The 18066-nt window shown below is 51.4% G+C and overlaps 1 protein-coding gene and 1 long non-coding RNA gene across 3 annotated transcripts; one reads left to right on the top strand and one right to left on the bottom strand.

Annotated features, from left to right (window-relative positions):
• The first annotated feature begins 815 nt into the window (after positions 1–815).
• Lypd4 (LY6/PLAUR domain containing 4) lies at positions 816–2441 on the top strand. The gene is made up of 4 exons (XM_026403827.1): positions 816–882; positions 1055–1198; positions 1653–1979; positions 2239–2441. Exons 1-4 carry the CDS (start codon positions 816–818, stop codon positions 2439–2441), a joined length of 741 nt encoding a protein of 246 aa, XP_026259612.1.
• Positions 2442–3308: 867 nt separating this feature from the next.
• Positions 3309–6031, bottom strand: LOC144250379 (uncharacterized). 2 transcript variants are annotated; one of them, XR_013342466.1, is made up of 4 exons: positions 5951–6031; positions 5467–5520; positions 5344–5379; positions 3309–4009 (listed from the first exon to the last, which is right to left on the bottom strand). It is a non-coding gene; the product is annotated as an uncharacterized LOC144250379 (long non-coding RNA). The 2 variants fall into 2 exon arrangements; XR_013342467.1 differs by having other exon boundaries at positions 3309–3764.
• Positions 6032–18066: the final 12035 nt, after the last annotated feature.

Raw genomic sequence — 18066 nt, 5'->3', positions numbered from 1 at the left:
TTCCTTATACAACCTCTTGAGCTAATTCATGAACATATTTATTTTTCAATGTTTCTTTTTTCCTGATAAATTTATTTAAAAATATAGGTTTACTTGTAAATACTATTGTATCCTAAAATTTGGTATGTTGTTGTTTTTAAAAAGAAAACCCAAATCTCTCAATTGTGAAATGATTATTGGCTCATAGAAAGTTGCGAAAATAGTACATGAAGTACCTTGAACCCTTCCTCTAGTTTCCCCATGGGGACATGTTATATAACTATAGCATATGAGTGAGAAATAGAAATTGGTACAATACTCTTAACTAGTCTACAGATGTTATTGAGTTTTCAGTGGATTTGGCATGTACTCGTGTGTGGTATGCATTATAATATTATTCAGTCATAAATGTTTTCTAGTTTCTTTATTGAGCCAAGTGGTGTGTAGTAGTCTTTTGAATGACTTCCACTCATAGGAATTGTGAGCATCCATTTGCTTTTCTGCTGTCATTGTGTCTGACTGGAGAACAGCCTGTGCAATAGTGGTCTTTCGGATCCGACCAAGGCTAGTGGGAGGACCTAAGTGGGAGAATTAGAGCTGTGCTTTGAGAAGCTGATGTGCTGGGAATGGGTTAGATTGGAGGGGAGACCATGGAAATGGGGAGCCTGTGTTCCTGAAGTCCTCAAGTAACTGATGCAGTCAACTTTCTGCTCCAGAAACAGTGACCCAGAAGTGGGTGAACAGAGAATTTAGGGACTGCCAAGAACTGAATTTGGAACCCACGCTGAAATTGGTTCCAGACTGACTTTTAGCATACAGGACCCAGACACAGGACCATGGGATCCCAGCATTTGAGACCTGTGCATCTGCTCTGCCTCCTAGGGGCCATCTCTTCTCTACCTTGTATGTCTTGGGGGGCTGAATGCTATTAAGACCTCAAAAGGTGGGAGGCTGGATTCATGTCACTTGGGGAAGGAGGGCTGGGTATCTAGGTCCAAGGCTTAATTCTTGGTTGGAAGTCAGGGCCTGAGAAGGTGATGTGGGGCAGATGCCTGGAAGTTCATTCTCTTTTTAGGGGCTGATACTCTTTTGTGCTATGAAGCAAGAGCCTCAGCATTCAGAGCTGTTACCTTCCATAACTGGAGGTGGCTTCTGATGAGGAGCATGGTGTGTAAGCTGAGAGAAGGCTGTGAGGAGACACTAGTGCTCATTGAGTCAGGTGAAGTGGGGTGGGTTTAATAATCTCCTTCTGCTCACTCTTCTACCCCTAGCTCCACTCCCAGCACTCAGGACTAGAGTTCCAGATATTGACGTCATTGTATGTTTGGGAATATGTCAGGATACTGGCAAGAGCAGTGATGGTCCCAGTTGTTTGTAGTGTGGGCTGATGAAGAGCACAAAATGGAGATGGGCGGATCTTGGAGGAGGGGGAAATATGGGGTAGAAAAAGGGATGGGACACAGGGAAGAGCAGAGGGACTCCTGTAGGGAGAAGGTTAAAGAGACCAAGATGGAGACCTCAGCATCTGAGCCTCATGCAGCTGCAGTGAGTGAACATGGGGAAGAAGCAAAGGTGTGGGGTGGGCAGAGAGGGCACAGATGATGAGGGAGAAGGGTGGACTTTGGGTGAGGCCAATGACACTGATCAGAACTCTCTAATCCTCTGCTCCTCAGGGACCAGAAGGGGAGTTGTGGGGTTTAAAGGCTGCACTTCAAGCTTATCTTACCATCAACAAGTCTCCTACCTTGTTTCACCTCCTGGAGTGTCCATTGCCTCCTATAGTCACGTTTGCCGGACCTTTCTCTGCAATAACCTCACCAACTTGCAGCCTTTTGTGAGGCTCAAGGCCAAATCTGCTAAGTCTACCTCAAGTTCTTCGAATACTTGCCCAACGTGTGTGGGCAGGCACAATGAGGAGTGTCTTCCAAATTTTGTCTCCTCTGAGACTTGTCCCTCTGTTGCCCATAGCTGTTTCAGTTCCACCTTCAAATTTCAGGCAGGTGAGAGGAGAGGAACTTTGTTTATCAAATGCTTGCTGTATGCCAGGTGCTGTTAATGACTTCAAACAAACCTCCGAGAGAGGCTGATGGGGTCTGAAGATGGGATTCTGGGTAGAGGGGACCAGTCACAAGAATTCCAAGGAGGAAGGGGTAAGGTATCTGGTGTGTTAGTGGGAAAAGGAGGTGTCCTGGTTTGTGAGGAGCTTCTGGATAATGGCTCTCTTGAAATGTCCCTGAATCTTCCCTTTCTTCCTTATAGGGACGCTCAATACCACCTTCCTCATCTTGGGCTGTGCTCGTAAATATCAGAATCTCTTATCAGATTTTCATCATATTGGAAGTATCAAAGTGACTGAGGTCCTCAACATCATACAGAAGTCCCAGACTGTTGGTGCGGGGCCCTCTAGTCAAGATCCTTCTTGGGGAATTCTCTTAGGCCTCCTGCTTGTCTTCAGGTACTGACCATCCAGCTGTATCAATGCCCAGACCCCTTTGATTAACCAAATAAAGTTGTAGAGTTACCCTTGTGCTTTGTCCTGTGGTCCATGAGAGTATGGAGATGTGGAAGGTATGAGGAGGGCCAGCTATGTCTAGGGAGTGGACAGATTGGCCTGATAAAATGGCAGTGTCATGCCCAGTTGCCGGGGGAATATTTTTCTGGAATAAAAGGAAAATAAGGACATTCTTTGATGAAGAAAATTATTACTGTCTTTAAAAATAGCTAAAAGGCCAGGTTCAGTGGTATATGCCTGTAATTCTAGTGATTTAGGAGGCCAAGTTAGGAGGATGTCAAGTTTGAGTCCAGCCTGAGTGACTTAGTGAGACCCTGTCTCAAAAAAAAAAAAAAAAAAAAAAAAGAAAAACAAAACAAAACTGAGGACATAGCTCAGTGATAAAGAGCCCCTACCAGTTTCAATCCCTAGGTATCAAAATAAATAAAAAAATACATAAAAAATAACAGAAGACTGAAAACTTCAGAAGGAAAAAGAACAAGAGAATGGGTAAAAATAGAATTAATCATAATGTACTGTCCTTTATCCATGAGTTTCTTTGATCATTGTATTATTGATGAAAAATTACAGAAATATCTAATACGGTGCTGAATACATGCAGTGGAAAAAATTTAAGAATTGTTGAACATTTTCTCATTAATTTATAATAGCTTTGGGTTGGGGTTATAGCTCAGTGGTAAAGTGCTTGCTTAGAATGAGTGAGGTCCTGGGTTTGATTCTCAGCACCACATAAAAACAAATAAATGAAATAAAGGTTAAATTTTTAAAAAAATTATAATAGCTTTATTGAGCTATAACTCACATGCCATAAAAGCCACCTATTTTAAGAGTCTGACTCAATAGTTTTAGGTATCCATAGAATTGTACACCACTACTAACATCCATTTTAAAAGTTTTATCAACTCCACAAGAAACTCTATATTCATTAGCAGTCACTCTCCCATTTCCCCCCAAATCCCATACTCCTAGAAAACCGCCAGTGTTTTCTGTCATATATATTTGCCTATTCTGGAAATATTAATCACATATAATTGAATCATATTAATCACATTAATCATATATTCTAATATAATTGTGACAGGTTCTTGTGGTCCATCTGGTGGGTCCAGGTAGTCACAAGGTCCTTTCCTTGTAAAGGAGAGAGGGAAGCAGGACAGACAGAAGAAGCCAGAGGTGTGGGGCAGGAGCAGAGCAGAGAGCCTTCAGGGGCCACTTGCTTTCTTCAAAGATGGAGTCGGGCCCACAGGCCAGGGAAGCAGGCAGCAGCTAGAAGCTGGAAAAGGTGAGGAAACTGACTCCCGTGGAGCCTCCAGAAGAGTGCAGCTCATGGCCACCTTGGTATCTGCTGTTGGAGCCACTGTGTGGGAGCCAGTCTGTACCAAGAGCACCAGGACACCAAGGCGAGAGCAGTCACCGTGTGTGATCTGATGCTGTGTTCATGCAGAGGAGCCTCACTAGAGCCGAGTCATGCTGGACACTCCGAGGGTCTCTTCCTACTTCTCACCTCAGCACAGACCACTGTGAGGCATCAGGAGAGTGTCCCTGAGCTTTAGTACATTGACCTCTTAATATCCAGAAAAGTGATGGCCTGATCCAAATGAACCTACAGGAAAACGTCACCCTTCCCAGTCTTCAGGGAAGGAGTCAGAGCAGTGGCCCAAGTGTGTGGAGGAGACTGCAGTGGACATTCTGGGCCCCAGGTCAGGGAGGAGACCCTCTGTCCCATCACCATGGAGCCTGCAGAGCCCCATGTGGGGAGCCCTGAGCCTCTGCCCTGGGTGCTGGAGTGTGCAGAGGAGGCTGGTCCCAGAGAGACCAGGCAGGGCAGAGTGGAAGGTGATGGGAGGGCAGGGCTGGAGCCTCGGGCAGGGCCTGAGGCCCTTGTTCAGGGCCTGAGTCTGGGTCTGGCCCTGTCTCCTGATTACTCTGACAGTCCTATGCCCTAGCAGAGGTGAAGATGTGCTGAGTACTGGCCTTTGAGTAGGAAAGAAATCAGTGGCCACAGCTAACCACCATGGGTCCCTGGAATGTGAGGGCCACTGAGTGCTCTGCTGGCTGCAGGGCCTTGGGACCCTCCCCCTTCCCTGTGGACAGACCAACCTTTGCCCTGGCTCCCAACTCCCAGCTCCTGTCTCCCAGGAAGAGAAACCTGTGGGAACCACTTAGAGACCACGATTCCCCTGCGTGACACAGGAGAGAGCTGACCTGGACCCTGAGGGGAGTGTCTGCCAAGAGATGTTCCCACAGGAACCAAGAGCGAAGGAGGGAAGGGGGTCTTTATTCAGCGCCTTTCCAGGTGACCCACAGGGCCCTTCCCTCTCCCTGAAGCCCCTGCTCCTGGGCACAGGCAGCCTGGTTCTGGCCATTCAGAGCCCAGGGCAGCCTGTCTGGGTCTCCAGGAACCCAGGGACCCCCACCTCCTCCAGGTGCCAGAGTCTCCCAGGGCTCAGGCGCCACCATCGAGGGTCTGGGGTTCTAGTGGGACCCTCCCTCAGCCCATATGCAGCATTGTCTGGTGGGAACTAAGAATCCACATGAACTTGGCTATGGACCCAGCAGTAGGTGTCCACGTCAGGGTTTAGTAATTCCTGAAAAAAACAAGAGTCCTCTGACCCTGTGTCCTTCTGAGAACAGGGATCAGAGACTCCTAGGCCCTGGCCCCCCTGGGACTGCTCTGTGCCTGCTCCTGGCTGGGCTCAGTGGCTCCTGTTCCCAGGCCCCTCCCTCCCTGCTCACCACCCCTGATCCTGTTTTGGCTGCTGTTTCCTGGAAATCTCGGGAAGGTGTGTGGAGGGGGCAGCTCCTGAGTCCCCACTGGACTGTGGGCCAGGATGTTCATCACCCACACTCACCTGGTAGATGGGAACAGCATCTCTGAGGACAAGGGTCTGGGCAGGGGAGGGAGAGTGAACATCAGTGTCAGTAAGGGACAATCATCAAGGCTGAGACTCCAGTGAGCAGGTGCTGGATGGTACCTGGAATGTTCTGGTCTCCGACTGTCATGTTTCTTGTCAGGTCAGCAGCGGTGACTTAGAACAAGGCAGCCCGTGCAGGAAAGAAATATCAATCAGGCACCGAATGCCTATCAATCAACAGAACCCCCTGGCCAATCCTGGATCTCAGCCAGCTCCCCTGACCAACTCCAGCGGGACAAGGGACCCTAAAAATCCCTTTTCCTGTCCCAAGCCCTTCCCTTCCTGCCGTGATCCCTGTAAAATCCCAGTCCAGTGGAGCTCCCACGCGGTTTCTCCTCAGCCCCTCCTCCTGTCCACTCTGTAGGTCTGATGGAGTTCTGCCTGGGAGTGAATCTCAATAAAGCCTGGTTTGGCGGCCTTTTTAAATCTGCCTCCTTTGGTTGCTGCTCACCTTGCCCGATTTTACATTTCTCACGACTAAAACACTCAAAGTCACTCCAGGTGACCTGGGCTGCATGAAATAATCACACAGAGACAGAGATACCTTTTCTTTGGGGTTCTGTGATGGCTCCTCTGAGAGAAGAGAGAGAGCAAGCATATGCTGAACCCTTTTATTGTGGAGAAGCCATTCAAATGAGGCAAGGGGTCAGATTTCAGGGGCTGAGTCTAGCTTCCTGATGTCTGCTGTCAGCAGGTTGACTGACAGCTAGGAAGGCCATACCCAAAGGCAGAGCAAGAGAAGGGGACACAAAAAGGGAGTGTCCATGGAACATTCTATCCCAAACAGGGCAAAGGGGTAGGATTACAAAAGAATAGGTGAGTGTTGCTCAACCCAGGGTTATGCTTACTCAGAAGACTGGCCTTGCTATCCCAGTGGGGTGGGGGGTGGGGGGAGGCGGAGTCATGAGTCATGGCACTACTGCATCAGAGTACACTGATCTTTAGATCCCAGTGGTGCATCAGGACTGGAAGGCATAGTAACTCAGTGCAGCTCCCCACATCTGAAAGGACAGAGCTTACTTCCCTGTGTCTGTCTTAGTCCCTTCTTCTCAGGAGTTACCAGCTCTGGGCCCTGAGTACTGGCTTCCACTTCTGGACAGACACCCCAGTTTCTGTCCAGACTCTGCTCCCCCCATCATTAACCCAGTACCACTGACAGACGCTCCCAGCATCCACTCTGCACCTGGTAGCCTCTAGGACTCCCCTGAGACATATGGAGGAAAGCAGGGTGGGCTCAGGACACAGTTATGAGTGGCCAAGCCACTGGCCAGGGCCAGACTAACCTTGTCCTGGTCCAACTTGAGTGGGGGTGTTTGTTTTGTGTTGGGGGTGAGATTGCCCCTGCCCTGAGCCTGCACAGCTGGGTCCCCTGTATGGAGGGTTGTTGGGGGTCTTGCCAGGGAGGTGGAGCCGTCAGTGGGACCTTGGCCTGGGGGCAGAGAATCAGCGGGAGGTGTGAGGAGGCCTGGGCCCCTGCTGCCGGAGGGGCTGAGAGTCCTCAGTTTTCAGAGTATCAGGGCAGACAGCATGTCCTGGGAGAGACCATGTAGGCCTTTTAGTGGTCCAGGGAGTCAAGGAGCCTGAGGAGGTGACCAGATGCCACCGGTGTAGATTGGCTTGGCCAGGTGGGTCCCCAGTCTTGAGTGTTTGATGACAGGGCTCCTCGAAGCCCCAGGAAAAGAATCCGACCCTGGAGGAGTGGTTGAGTGCAGAGTGGACACTGTAGGGGCAGGCCTAGGGGCTCCCAGCCACCTGTGGGCTGAAGGGGCACTGACCAGGTGTTGACCAGGTGTTGATGCTGGGGTGTGGTGGCCTCTGAGGCCAAGCTAGACACTGGCCCTAGGAAAGGTCAGGGTGCCTGGGCACCCGCTTCCCCTGACCACCTCCTTACAGACCCCAGGTCTTCCCTGTGGACATTCCCCTGCTCTCTGCCCTCCCACCTGGCCTCACCTGCAGATCTCCCTCTGGCCTGGCTTCCTGCCCTCTAGAGAGGAAGCTCCAGGAGGCAGAGACTAGTCTGACCCTTGTTGTGGCCCAGGGCCTGGACCAGGCTCAGCCTCCTGTGGACAAGTTATGGTGGTCCTGTCCCTGAGAGTGGCCAAGCCACTGGCCAGAGCCAGACTAACCTTATCCTGGTCCAACATGAGAGGGGGTGTTTGTGCTGTGTTGGGATTGAAAGTGCTCTACCCTGAGCCAGCACAGCTGGGTCCCCTGTATGGAGGGTTGTTGGGGGTCTTGCCAGGGAGGTGAAGCAATGTCCCTGCCCTGAGCATCCGGGTGTCTGTGCCAATGTCTGAGGCTGGTGGCTGCAGACAGTGTCCACTGCTCAAGTTGCCTTTCTATTTGGAGAGTGGCCCTGACAGAGCTGTTAACACTGATTTTCAAAATATAATGGCCCCTGGTGAGTAACATAGTAAAGAGAACCCCTGAGCTTTCCGTCCCCCTTCATCAGCTCCAGGTCACTGAGAGTTTCCTGTTGGTGAGCTTCTGTCTTCTGTATTCTGTTCCCATCGGGTTCCCAGTGAAGCCCTGTGTCCCCTGTGAGGGTCGTGTCCTCCCTAGGAGGCACCAGCAGGACTGTGCTCCACCTCCCACCCTCCTCAGGGAACTGTCCCCTCTTACCTGCCAGCAGGACCCCCTGCCAGGGGATGCCCCCTCTGCAGGGACAGGCTGAGGGGGGCTGCATGGTCCCTGCTGCTCTGTCCCCTCTGTGGAAGGAGCTTCACTGTAGACCCGCTGGGAAGCCGAGGTCCAGGCCAGTCAGCCCTGCTGCCTGCTCCTCTCTGAGCTCAGCCTCCTCCCAGGGCAGGAGCACTTTCCTGGGGCACGGGGCTGGGGGCGGGGTCTCTGTGGAGGAAGCTCTCTGTCCCCTCCCTCTCAGTCCTGCCTCCTGTCCCTTCTGCTTTCCCTGTTGGGTTTCACTACTGCATGCCACACCCTGAGGAGCAAGGCAGGTGGGGACGCTGTCCCCTGAGAGAAGTGGCTCACCCAGCACTGGCCTCAGCTGTGTCCTGGCCTCAGGGCTCTCAGCACCACACAGGGAGCCCCTGGTGTCTCCAGCGTGGCCTCTGAGTGGCTATCTCGGGACTTCATAAGCTTTCTGTTCTGGGAGGGGAGGACTGTGGTAGTGGAGGTAGGTGACCGTAGGCTCTGTGGTCCTCAGGGAGTGATTTTAAGGAGACCCTCCCTTTCCATTTTTTTGGTGGAGCTGTGACTCAGGCCTGCCCATGCCTTCCTTGGGTGGCCTGTGTCCTCTATCTAGTGATTCTCCTGTGGTCACTCTGCCTTTTTCTATGGGTGAGGCCAGGAGGTAAGGGCTTCCTCAGAGACCTCTGGCAGCTCAGGGTCCTCACAGGCCCAGGAAGGAGTGGGGGGTGGGAGCCGAGCAGGTTCATGGGAGGCACCCTGATCTATTGGGGATGGAAATCAGGCCACATTTCCACCTCCTGAGCCAAAGCCTGGTCCAAGTGTCAGAATCAATTTGCCAAGTGTTGACTGTGAGTCCCATGTCGCCCCCTGGAGGTCATGAGGAGACCTGTGGCCAGTGTCAGGGACTGTAGCAGGGATGGCTGCCCAGGGTCCAAATGGTGAGAGCGGGCCCTGACCCTAGCCACGGGTAGCTCCGACCTATAGGCTGCAGGGTGGGTCCTGTTCACTGAGGGTCCCCAGCTTTCCTGTCCAACACAGGGTGAGTCTAGTGAGAGGACGGGAGCTGTCCTGGGGTCTCCTGCTCCAGAGTAGGGAGAATTGTGCCCCCAGGGGATGGGCAGCCTCAGGAGGGGCCATCTGTGCCTGAGCCTTCAAAGGAAGGGCCTCAGGAAGTGTCGCTTGAGGCTTTAGGGTGTAAGCACTGGCTTTGTGAGCAGGATCTGAAATTGGCTGGTTTGTTTTTTGTCTTTAAATCTTAGGATCTTAGCCCAAAGGGCCTGCGGGGTTTTCATGTGAGTATTTTGAAGATTATCTGGCCAAATGCATGACACAGCCTCTCATCCCAGATGTTCAGGAGGCAGAGGCAGGAGGATCGCTAGTTTGAGGCCACCCTGGGCAACTTAGTGAGACCTTGTCTCAAAAGAAAAAATGAAAGTCCAGTGGTAGAGTGCCCCTGGGGCCAATCCCTAGTCCCGATACCTCTCTCTCTCTCTCTCTCTCTCTCTCTCTCTCTCTCTCTCTCTCTCTCTCACACACACACACACACACACACACACACACACACACCAAAAAAAAAAAAAATGAGCAGAATGGGTGTATTTTATACATCTTTCCTGAAGACTTTTGTTTTAAATTTTTTTTTTATATTTATTTTTTAGTTTTCAGTGGACACAACATCTTTGTTTGTATGTGGTGCTGAGGATCCAACCCGGGCAGCACGCATGCCAGGCGAGCTCGCTACCGCTTGAGCCACATCCCCAGCCCCTCCTGAAGACTTTTTGTTGGGAAATATTTATAACAAAAATGTACTATATTAACCCTTTTAAATGTGCAAATACATGCCACAATTCCATTCAAATATATAACAACTACTACTATTTCCAGGATTTTTTCATTACCTGCACTAAAACTCTAACCAATAAGCAATCAATTCTCAGGAACCCTAGCCTCATGTAACCCTGAATCTATTTCCCGTCTCTATGAATTTGCCTATCCCAGATATTTCATATAAATGAAATTATACAACCACATACCATTTTGCTTCTTGTTTAGTCATGTTTTCAGATTTACCTAGATTGTAAAGTGCATCAGAACTTTATTTTTCTTGGATAGTTAATAATCCAACATATTTGTGAGCCATGTTTATTTATGTATTCCTCTGTTGATGGACACGGGTTGTTTCCACACCTGCCTGTTGTGAAGAATGGTGTGGCGAGCCTTAGCTTTTGGGAAGCTATTGGAGTCCCTGTTTCCCATCCTGTGGGCACGTGCCCAGCCGTGGGAGTGCTGGGTGGATGGGCTTCTGCCTGGCTCTGGCAGGAAGTGCCCAAGTGTTCTCCACTGTGACTGCAGCTCTTCAGAGTCCCTGGGGAATGTAGGAAGGTGCGGAGTCATTGTGATTTTGTCAGATGTCATTGTGATTTTGATTTGTTTCTATAGTGACTAATGACACTGAGCATCTTGCCATGTGCTTATTGGCCACTGGAACATCTATCCAAGCCCTTTGCCGTCCCCCTTCTTTTTTACTACTGGGGATTGTTTTGAGGGGCGCTGTACCTCTGAGCTACACCCCCAACCCTTTACATGTATTTATTTATTTTTCTTTTGAGACAATTGCCCAGGCTGGCTTCAAACTTGTGAATCTTGTGTCTGACTCCTGAGATTACAGATGCCCAATACGTGGCTCCTTGGCCTCTTTTAAACTTAGGCTATGCTTTGGTTACAGATTTGTATTTGTTCTTTATATATTCTAGCATGAAACCCATATCACATATATGATTTGTAAATAATTTGTTCCATTCTGTCATTTCAAATTTTTAACTTATTCCCTTGTTATTTTATTAGTAATTTTGTTTCAAGCCTATGGGTCAATACTTATTTACAAAAACAAGTTCAGTCTTTTATGGTAAATACTTTTAGACTTTTATTTTATTTTTTAAAAAATTGTTTGTGGTGCTGGGGATGGATCCTAGCGTCTTGTGCATGTGAGGTAAGCACTCTGCCAACTGAGCTATATCCCCAGCCCACTTTTAGGGTTTTAAAGAATAAATTCATTTTCACATTTGAACGTCTTTACAAGTGAGGATCCATTGCCCTCTGCCTCCTGCTTCCTGGGAGGTGCTGTTGAGGTGGATCTGTTCAGGATTCTCCTCCCCCTTCTCCGCCTCTCCCTCTCTCTCTTTCCAGAAGCAGAGGATTTTGTGTCCTGGGCATTTTTCTTTCTCTCCCAACAGCTCAGACGACTGGGGCAGCTTATCTTCCTGCAGTTGTTCTTCTCTGTGCAGAGTTTCCGCTAAACCTGCTCTTCTTGGAGTTGCTGCTACTCTGTCCCTCGAGCACATGGACAAGCTGGTCACGGTCATAAAGCAGTTGTGATGGTAGAGTTTGTGCAAAACCTTTAGAGTTCTGCACTAAGCCTGAGAGGAGCGCCAGCCGCTTTCCTTACTTTCACAGATTCTGATCCCACGTTACCACCAAATCATGATGAGGATTTCCCTGTCCAAACACGAGAGTGGACATTCTGATGTACTCGCGACATTCTCAGAATGGGGACAATTTCAGACTTGGTCTTCCTGTAACATTAGTTTTGTTCCATGGAAGTCCTTCCCAGTGTCTCTCCTATGGCATACATTTGGGGGTACCCAGTTGCATCTCCCTCATAATGTAGTGGGGCAGCTGCTCCCACAGCTGGATGTGGCCCCAAGGAGCTCACTGGGACTAGGCAGTGCCCAATTGACGTGAGCATAGGTAGCTGCTTTCCAATGGGGGTTCAACTTCCAGAAGTTCCCAGGACCTGTGAGCAGAGGCAGAGGCAAAGAAAGCAGGACTCCGGGGAGAACTGGAATTGTACAAAAAAGACAAAAAAGAGTGTGAGTCTCTCCACATCCAGCCCCTCAGCCACCAGTCAGGGACCCTGTGGACACAGAGATAGTCCAGGCTCAAGGAAAGCCCTGGGGAGTGCCTAGCTGCAGTGGGTGGCACTGTTGGCCCTGGAGTGGGGTAGGAGCTGCATTTAGTAATGTAACAATTTCAGAGAGGAAGAGCATAGTCATTCCCACCAGAACACAACCTTATGGATGGTAAGTGAGCAGAAAAGCCTCCCTCCGATCACCTTAAAAATGAGAAGAACGTGGGCTGGGGATGTGACTCAAGCGGTAGCCTGCTCGCCTTGCATGCGTGCGGCCCGGGTTCAATCCTCAGCACCACATACAAAGATGTTGTGTCCGCCAAAAACTAAAAAATTATAAATAAATAAATAAAATGAGAAGAACGCACTTGTAAGGAAAATAGTACCATTATTGGTACTGTGATGTGTGTTCTGTTCTTCTAGAAGCCTGTGAAGCCACATTTTGCAATTGTCTCTTAAGGAGATGGAGAGCTGTCCACACGATGTGGACTTAAGAGGACTGTGCTGTCCACGTAGCTGCCATACATTCGTGTGGCTCACCCTCTCTGCACAGCAATGAGGTGCTCCGTGTCCGTGTCCACTGGTGACCCCTGCACACAGCGGGAGGAGGCTCACACTCCCCCAAGAGCTGGAAAGTGTCTTGGTTCCCCTTCATCCCACCACCCAGAATGGTCCAAATTCTGCTGGTCACAGTGTTGGGACCCCAGGTGGAGGTCTGTTCAGGGTCATATGAAGGGAACAGTCCCTGAGAATGTGTCCCTCCAGATCACATGCAGGGGTCACTTGGGCCTGTGATGATGTCAAGATGAGTGAGAGGAGCAGAGGTCAGGAACAAGGACATGAATCTAAGAGTGGACAACAGAATCGCCCAGAGCCTGAGAGGTGACAGGAGGACCCTAAAGGCTCCCCTCTCACCTGCCCCCTGAAGAAGATCAGTGAAGGCCCCTGTGGCTCCAAGTGGGCCCAGGGTTGGGGCAGCAGAGTGCTGCAGGCCCAGGGGCTGGTGAGACCCCAGCTCTGTCCAGCCACTTGGTCTGTTTGGGGTCAAGTCAACTTAATGAATGATCCGAAGTCTACAACTTTGCATATGAAGAGAAATTCCTGGGCAGTCTTTTTCTTCTTAGTAAGGCCTTTCTTCCTAACTTAGAACCGTCTTTGCCGTCTTTGCTCAGAGGCCTCCTGAGGTGGTGAGAGTGGCCCAGGGACTGTCCAGGTGCTGGGTGTGAGCTCAGATCACGGGATTCCTCTTCTCAGTGTGCACTGAGCTCCCCACGTCCATGATGTCATGGACCCAGCAGGTGTCACTGATGTGTGGCTACTGACCCTTGGGAAGCCCACAGTGCTGTGGGGGTTCAGGCAGGTGTGCGGCCATCACCTAGAAACATGTCTTCTCCAGGGACAAGTGATTGACAGTGACCAGCACCAGTCAGTCTCTGCCCTCTTACACTCAGGTCTCCTGCCAATTGGGGAGGATTTCATCTGCTGGAGGATTTCATCCTGAGTAGTCACTGGAGGTTGGTGTAGACCAGTGAGTCTCAGCCAAGGGCCATTTTGCCATCCAGGGGACATCTGGCAGCGTTTGGAGACACTTTTGATAGTCGCAGGTGGAGAAGGGAGTTCTACTGAACTTAGGAGGTAGAATCCCAGATGAAGCTCAACACCCCACAGCACACAGCCCCCCAAGGATGACCAGCCCCAGTGTCAGTGGAGAGCCCTGCTCTGCGCCCTTCTCTGACCTCCCCAGAGCTTCCCCTCACCCAGCTCCTTCCCACCCCTCTCCGAACCTCAGCCCCCTCCCCACTCCCCACGTTGGCCCCATCTCAGGCCCCTCCCCTTTCATCTTCAGTTGCTTTCTCTGAAGGTGCCCTCTACCCAAGGTTAGCCCTCACCTGCCCTCTCAGGGGGCCCCTGTGCGCTTCTGGCAGGAAGCGACCACTAGAGGGCGTGCGCGCTCTTCCTGGAGCTAAGGTGAGCCTCTTTGTCCCCTGAGACCAGTGCAGCCCCAGGCCTGCAGATTATCCCAGGAGGAAATCCCTGGGACAGGCACCAGAGACTCCACGGAAGAAGCTCCTACAGGAGGCGGGCAACATGAACTGGTGAACCTGGAACCGACGCCGGAACCATCGCCAGTGCCCAGGTCAATGGGGAGGGGGAGGGTCCCAGACTTAGTGGCTGGACACTCAGGGCCCTGATGCCCCGTCCTGTGTGGCCACTGGGGGAAATGACTGTAAGCCTGTGTCCCTAAAGGCTGTGTCACCTAAGATTTGTATAAATAGGTGTCAGCAGGGCTGCTGTGGAACATTCTAGACTGGAACTTCTACAATGGGAGATGGGTCCTCCCAGGTATGTTCACTTGGAAGAATCAGGAGGGATGTGACAGTCACCATACATAGATGAAGGTGCCTGAGGGAGCAGGAGATATCTGGTCCTCCCCTGAGTGGGGACCAGGAAGTTGAGGGTGTGTGGTCCTGCCCACTCACCTCAGCAGGGGCCATTGCTGGTTGTCTGTGGGGGACTGGGCTTCCCACCACCCCCTTGCAGGGCAGAGGAGGATCTGGAACCTTCCCCTAGAGTCAGACAGTGGAGGAAGCAGGTGAGTTAGGAGATGGAGGTGGGAGCTCTTGGTTGATGGGCAGCCAGGAGGCGCCCAGGCTCTGAGTGCTGCAGCTGACAGTGGTCACAGTGGTCCTCTGGGAATCCAGCCTTGTCCCTGCAAATGTTCAGGAACTTCCCACCTCTGTGCTCCTCAGTTCCCTTCCTGAGCTCCTAGCCACAGCCACCCTCACAGCTGAGGCCCTGGGCCCTACACCAGCACTTTGTCCCCATCTCACTGCAGCTCTGTTTGGCTGCCCACCTCTCTCCTACCCCCAGGTCTTCTGAGTGGCTGTCCTTACACCCCTGTCCCCACCAGGGTAAATGGCCAGCTGAAGGCAGAGTCCTTCTTCCTGGTAGGTTGTGAAACTGGCACTGGGGCCCCTGTGTCCTGATTATCAGTGAGTCCCCAGGAGGTGGCAGTAGCTGAGCAGAGCTGGAGAGCCAGGGAGTGGGTGGGTGGGACCCAGGAATGACTGAACTTGCTGGTGTAGATGGCAGGTGGCTTGCGCTGTGGGAACAGGGAATTTAAAGGGAAATGTGAGGTGTTTTCTTATTTCTTAGTTTTGGGGGTTTGGAGCTGCAGGTTCCCCTGAATGTCCCTGTCAACCTCAGTGCTATGCATGAATGGCACAGACTTCAGGTTCCGCACTCTGATGCAGGTTGGTACTGGGAGCACCATCAGCCTGGCCCAGGGACCCTCTGCATGTGCAGCTGCTGCAGACAGCTGTGCTCTCTGTTGGGAATAGTTCTCCTTCCTCCTTGGGGGTCAGAACTTGGGTCTGTGTTGCCCGACCCTCCCAGCAGACCCACACGTCTCCCCCTCTCAGTCCTCACAGAAGTCCATGAGCTGACTGCCCAGGGGCATCGTGCCTGCCATTTGCTGTGCGCTTCTGATACCTGCCTGGCAGGTACCAGATCTTGCAAGTACCCTGAGGGGAGGGTGTGTGTGTGTGTGTGTGTGTGTGTGTGTGTGTGTGTTTGGCACCTGCACAGGAGTGTGCTATCAGGGTGTGGGAATTTTAAAATCATTCAAAATATATTTGGTTTTTTTTCAAAATGTCAACAGTTTTTAGTAAGCAAATAAATATAGTTATTTATGTATATTTATTAATCAAATAATATAATTGATACAGAAATATTTTGGAATTAATTTTGATAAGCTTAATAGAAATAATTTGGTTTTTCAAAGTCAAAAAATGTTTGGAGCAGGACTCGTACTACAATGAATAGTGGTTCCTGAGGTAGGTGGACTTGTATGCTTCACAGCCCCTTCCTTCTCTGCCTTTTGCCACTGAGCTCACTGTTCCATCTATTAGGAGTGTGTTCCCCTTCCTCCTATTTATTCTGGGCTTGGCCATGAGACTTGCTGAGGCTGATGGGCTACCGGGAGAGATGATCATGCCCCTCCTGTGGGCTGAGCCTGTGTTTTCCCCTAGTGCCCCCCGAGTCTGGCAGATCAGAGAAGGGCAAAGACACGTTTCATCTCTGAAACAGAAAGACCAGGCCTCAGGGACCTGCATCCTGAGGAACAGGCAGGTGCTGCGCTGCCCCCCCCCCTTGTCTCCCGGGAAAAGAGCAATAGCCTCCCCTGGACACAGGCTGCAGGATGTGCTGACGCTGTAGGGCCTGGTCCCCAGGTCTGGCTCCAGGGTGACTAGGCTGGGTCTTCTGCACAGGGATGGATTTGGCAGTCATCATGGGAAACTGAGGTCGGCACCTCCTGTCATACATGGAAGAGCAGGCCTCATCCCCTGTCTCCAGTCCTGGGGACCAGGGACATTCCTGATGCATCTCTCAGACATGTGAGTTAGGAGGTGGAGGTGGGAGCAATTGGTGATGGACAGCCAGGAGCATTCAGAGGCTCAGCTTCTCCTGTCACACCTCATAGAGGACATGGCTGCTCTAGGGCTGTTCAGGGGCACTTGGAGGAGGACCCAGGGAGTGGTCTGGGCGGGGAGGGGGGAATGGGCACACAGGCCCAGCTGAATAAAGATGTCTCCTCTTGGTCAGCAACCCCAGAATATGCCCTGGGAGGGCCCTGGAGCCCCACTTTTCTCAGAGTCCACTGTCCCATGGTCCTCTCTGGGGAGAGGGTGGCTTCTTTGACTGGCTTCTCCCATCTGGCTTCTGTGCTTTCCTCAGGCCCAGGACCTGCCCTGCACCAGAACGGTCTCACCAAGCCTCCCCTCCCACCAAGCACATCCCACGGTCCCCTCCCAGCACCACAATCAGGTGACCACACACAGACTCCCCAGAGTCCCCCTTGCATGTGATCAGAGTCCTGAGTGCTCAGGGGGCCTGAGGGACACAGTAAGAGCTCAGCTCAAGGGGCCTACCTGCCTAGGTGAGAGTGCTGGGGTGTTCATTTCTGGGGGTCCTGAGTCCTGTCACCAGCCCGCCATGGGCTGTGTGCGTGAGCTATGCGCATTTGAGCGTCTGAGGGGACTGGCCTGACGTTACTGCCTGATTGAGCTGTGCCACGTATGTGTGCCTTCGACGTACCTGTGCCTTTTCTCTCGCTCTGCCTGGGATCCCACACAGCACCTGAGGTGGGTGTGGCTTTCCAAGATGTCAATCTGCTGACCACAAGACATCACCAAGCCAGACTGCACCCTTCGAAACCCAATCCCTTGCCTTATTTAGATGGAACTTTCTCCAGTGTCTTTTCCCCAATAAATACACGGTTTTGGGTGTGCTCTCTCTCTTGCTCCTTCCAGCACTGGAGCTGACCCTTGGGGTCGCTGAGCCATCCTGCCTTAGAAACTTATGTTTGTGTGCTGCGTGGTTTCTTCGCCATTTTCATAGTTATTGATCCAGCTCATATCGCCAGTCTGGCCAGTTGGTGATATTCTCCCTTCCCTTGAGCTCCCTTTAGCCATCTCCACGGGGTAGGACCCATTCCTATGCTCCCGACAGAGAAACCGAAGTGCTCATGTGCTCCCTGTTGACAGGTGTGGAGGGAGGGCATGGAGGTCACCACACTGGCCATGTGGTGGAGGGTCTGAAGCCTGGGGAGTAAAGAGTGTCAACCTGCCATGCAGGGCAGGGAACATAGAGGCAGCTTCATATCAACTGGAGCTCAAAGGTACAAGTTTCCAGAACCCTTGTGGGGAGAGAGATCCCAGAGGGAGAGCCCTGGGCCCTGGGGAGGCCTGAGGCTGGGCCCCCTGTGGATTACCTGTGGTCCCTCGATCCTAGTGAGTGAAGACACTCCCCCCTTTTTTTTTTGGTACCAGGAATTGAACCCAGAGGTGCTCAACCACTGAGTCACATCCTCGACCCTTTTTAATATCTTTTTATTTAGAGACAGGGTCTCACTGAGTTGCTTAGGGCCTCACTAAATTGCTGAGGCCCATTTTGAACTCATTCCTCCTGCCTCAGCCTCCTGAGCTGCTGGGATGACAGGTGTCAACCACCACACCCAGCTCAGTGCAGGTCTTGATAGGATTTTCCATTTTATTGTACTGACTATTCACAATAGTTTTATAAAGCAAGAGAGTTATAACCAT

Source organism: Urocitellus parryii, chromosome 15, assembly GCF_045843805.1.
Source record: "Urocitellus parryii isolate mUroPar1 chromosome 15, mUroPar1.hap1, whole genome shotgun sequence".
NCBI classification, from domain to species: domain Eukaryota; kingdom Metazoa; phylum Chordata; class Mammalia; order Rodentia; family Sciuridae; genus Urocitellus; species Urocitellus parryii.
This window is presented reverse-complemented; position numbering and strand designations above follow the sequence as displayed.

Coding starts and splice junctions, on each gene's coding strand:
- Lypd4 (XM_026403827.1), top strand. CDS start 816: ATGGGATCCCAGCATTTGAGACCTGTGCATCTGCTCTGCCTCCTAGGG. Junction 883..1,054: donor GGCCATCTCTTCTCTACCTT/GTATGTCTTGGG, acceptor TTCTCTTTTTAG/GGGCTGATACTCTTTTGTGC. Junction 1,199..1,652: donor ACTAGTGCTCATTGAGTCAG/GTGAAGTGGGGT, acceptor TCTGCTCCTCAG/GGACCAGAAGGGGAGTTGTG.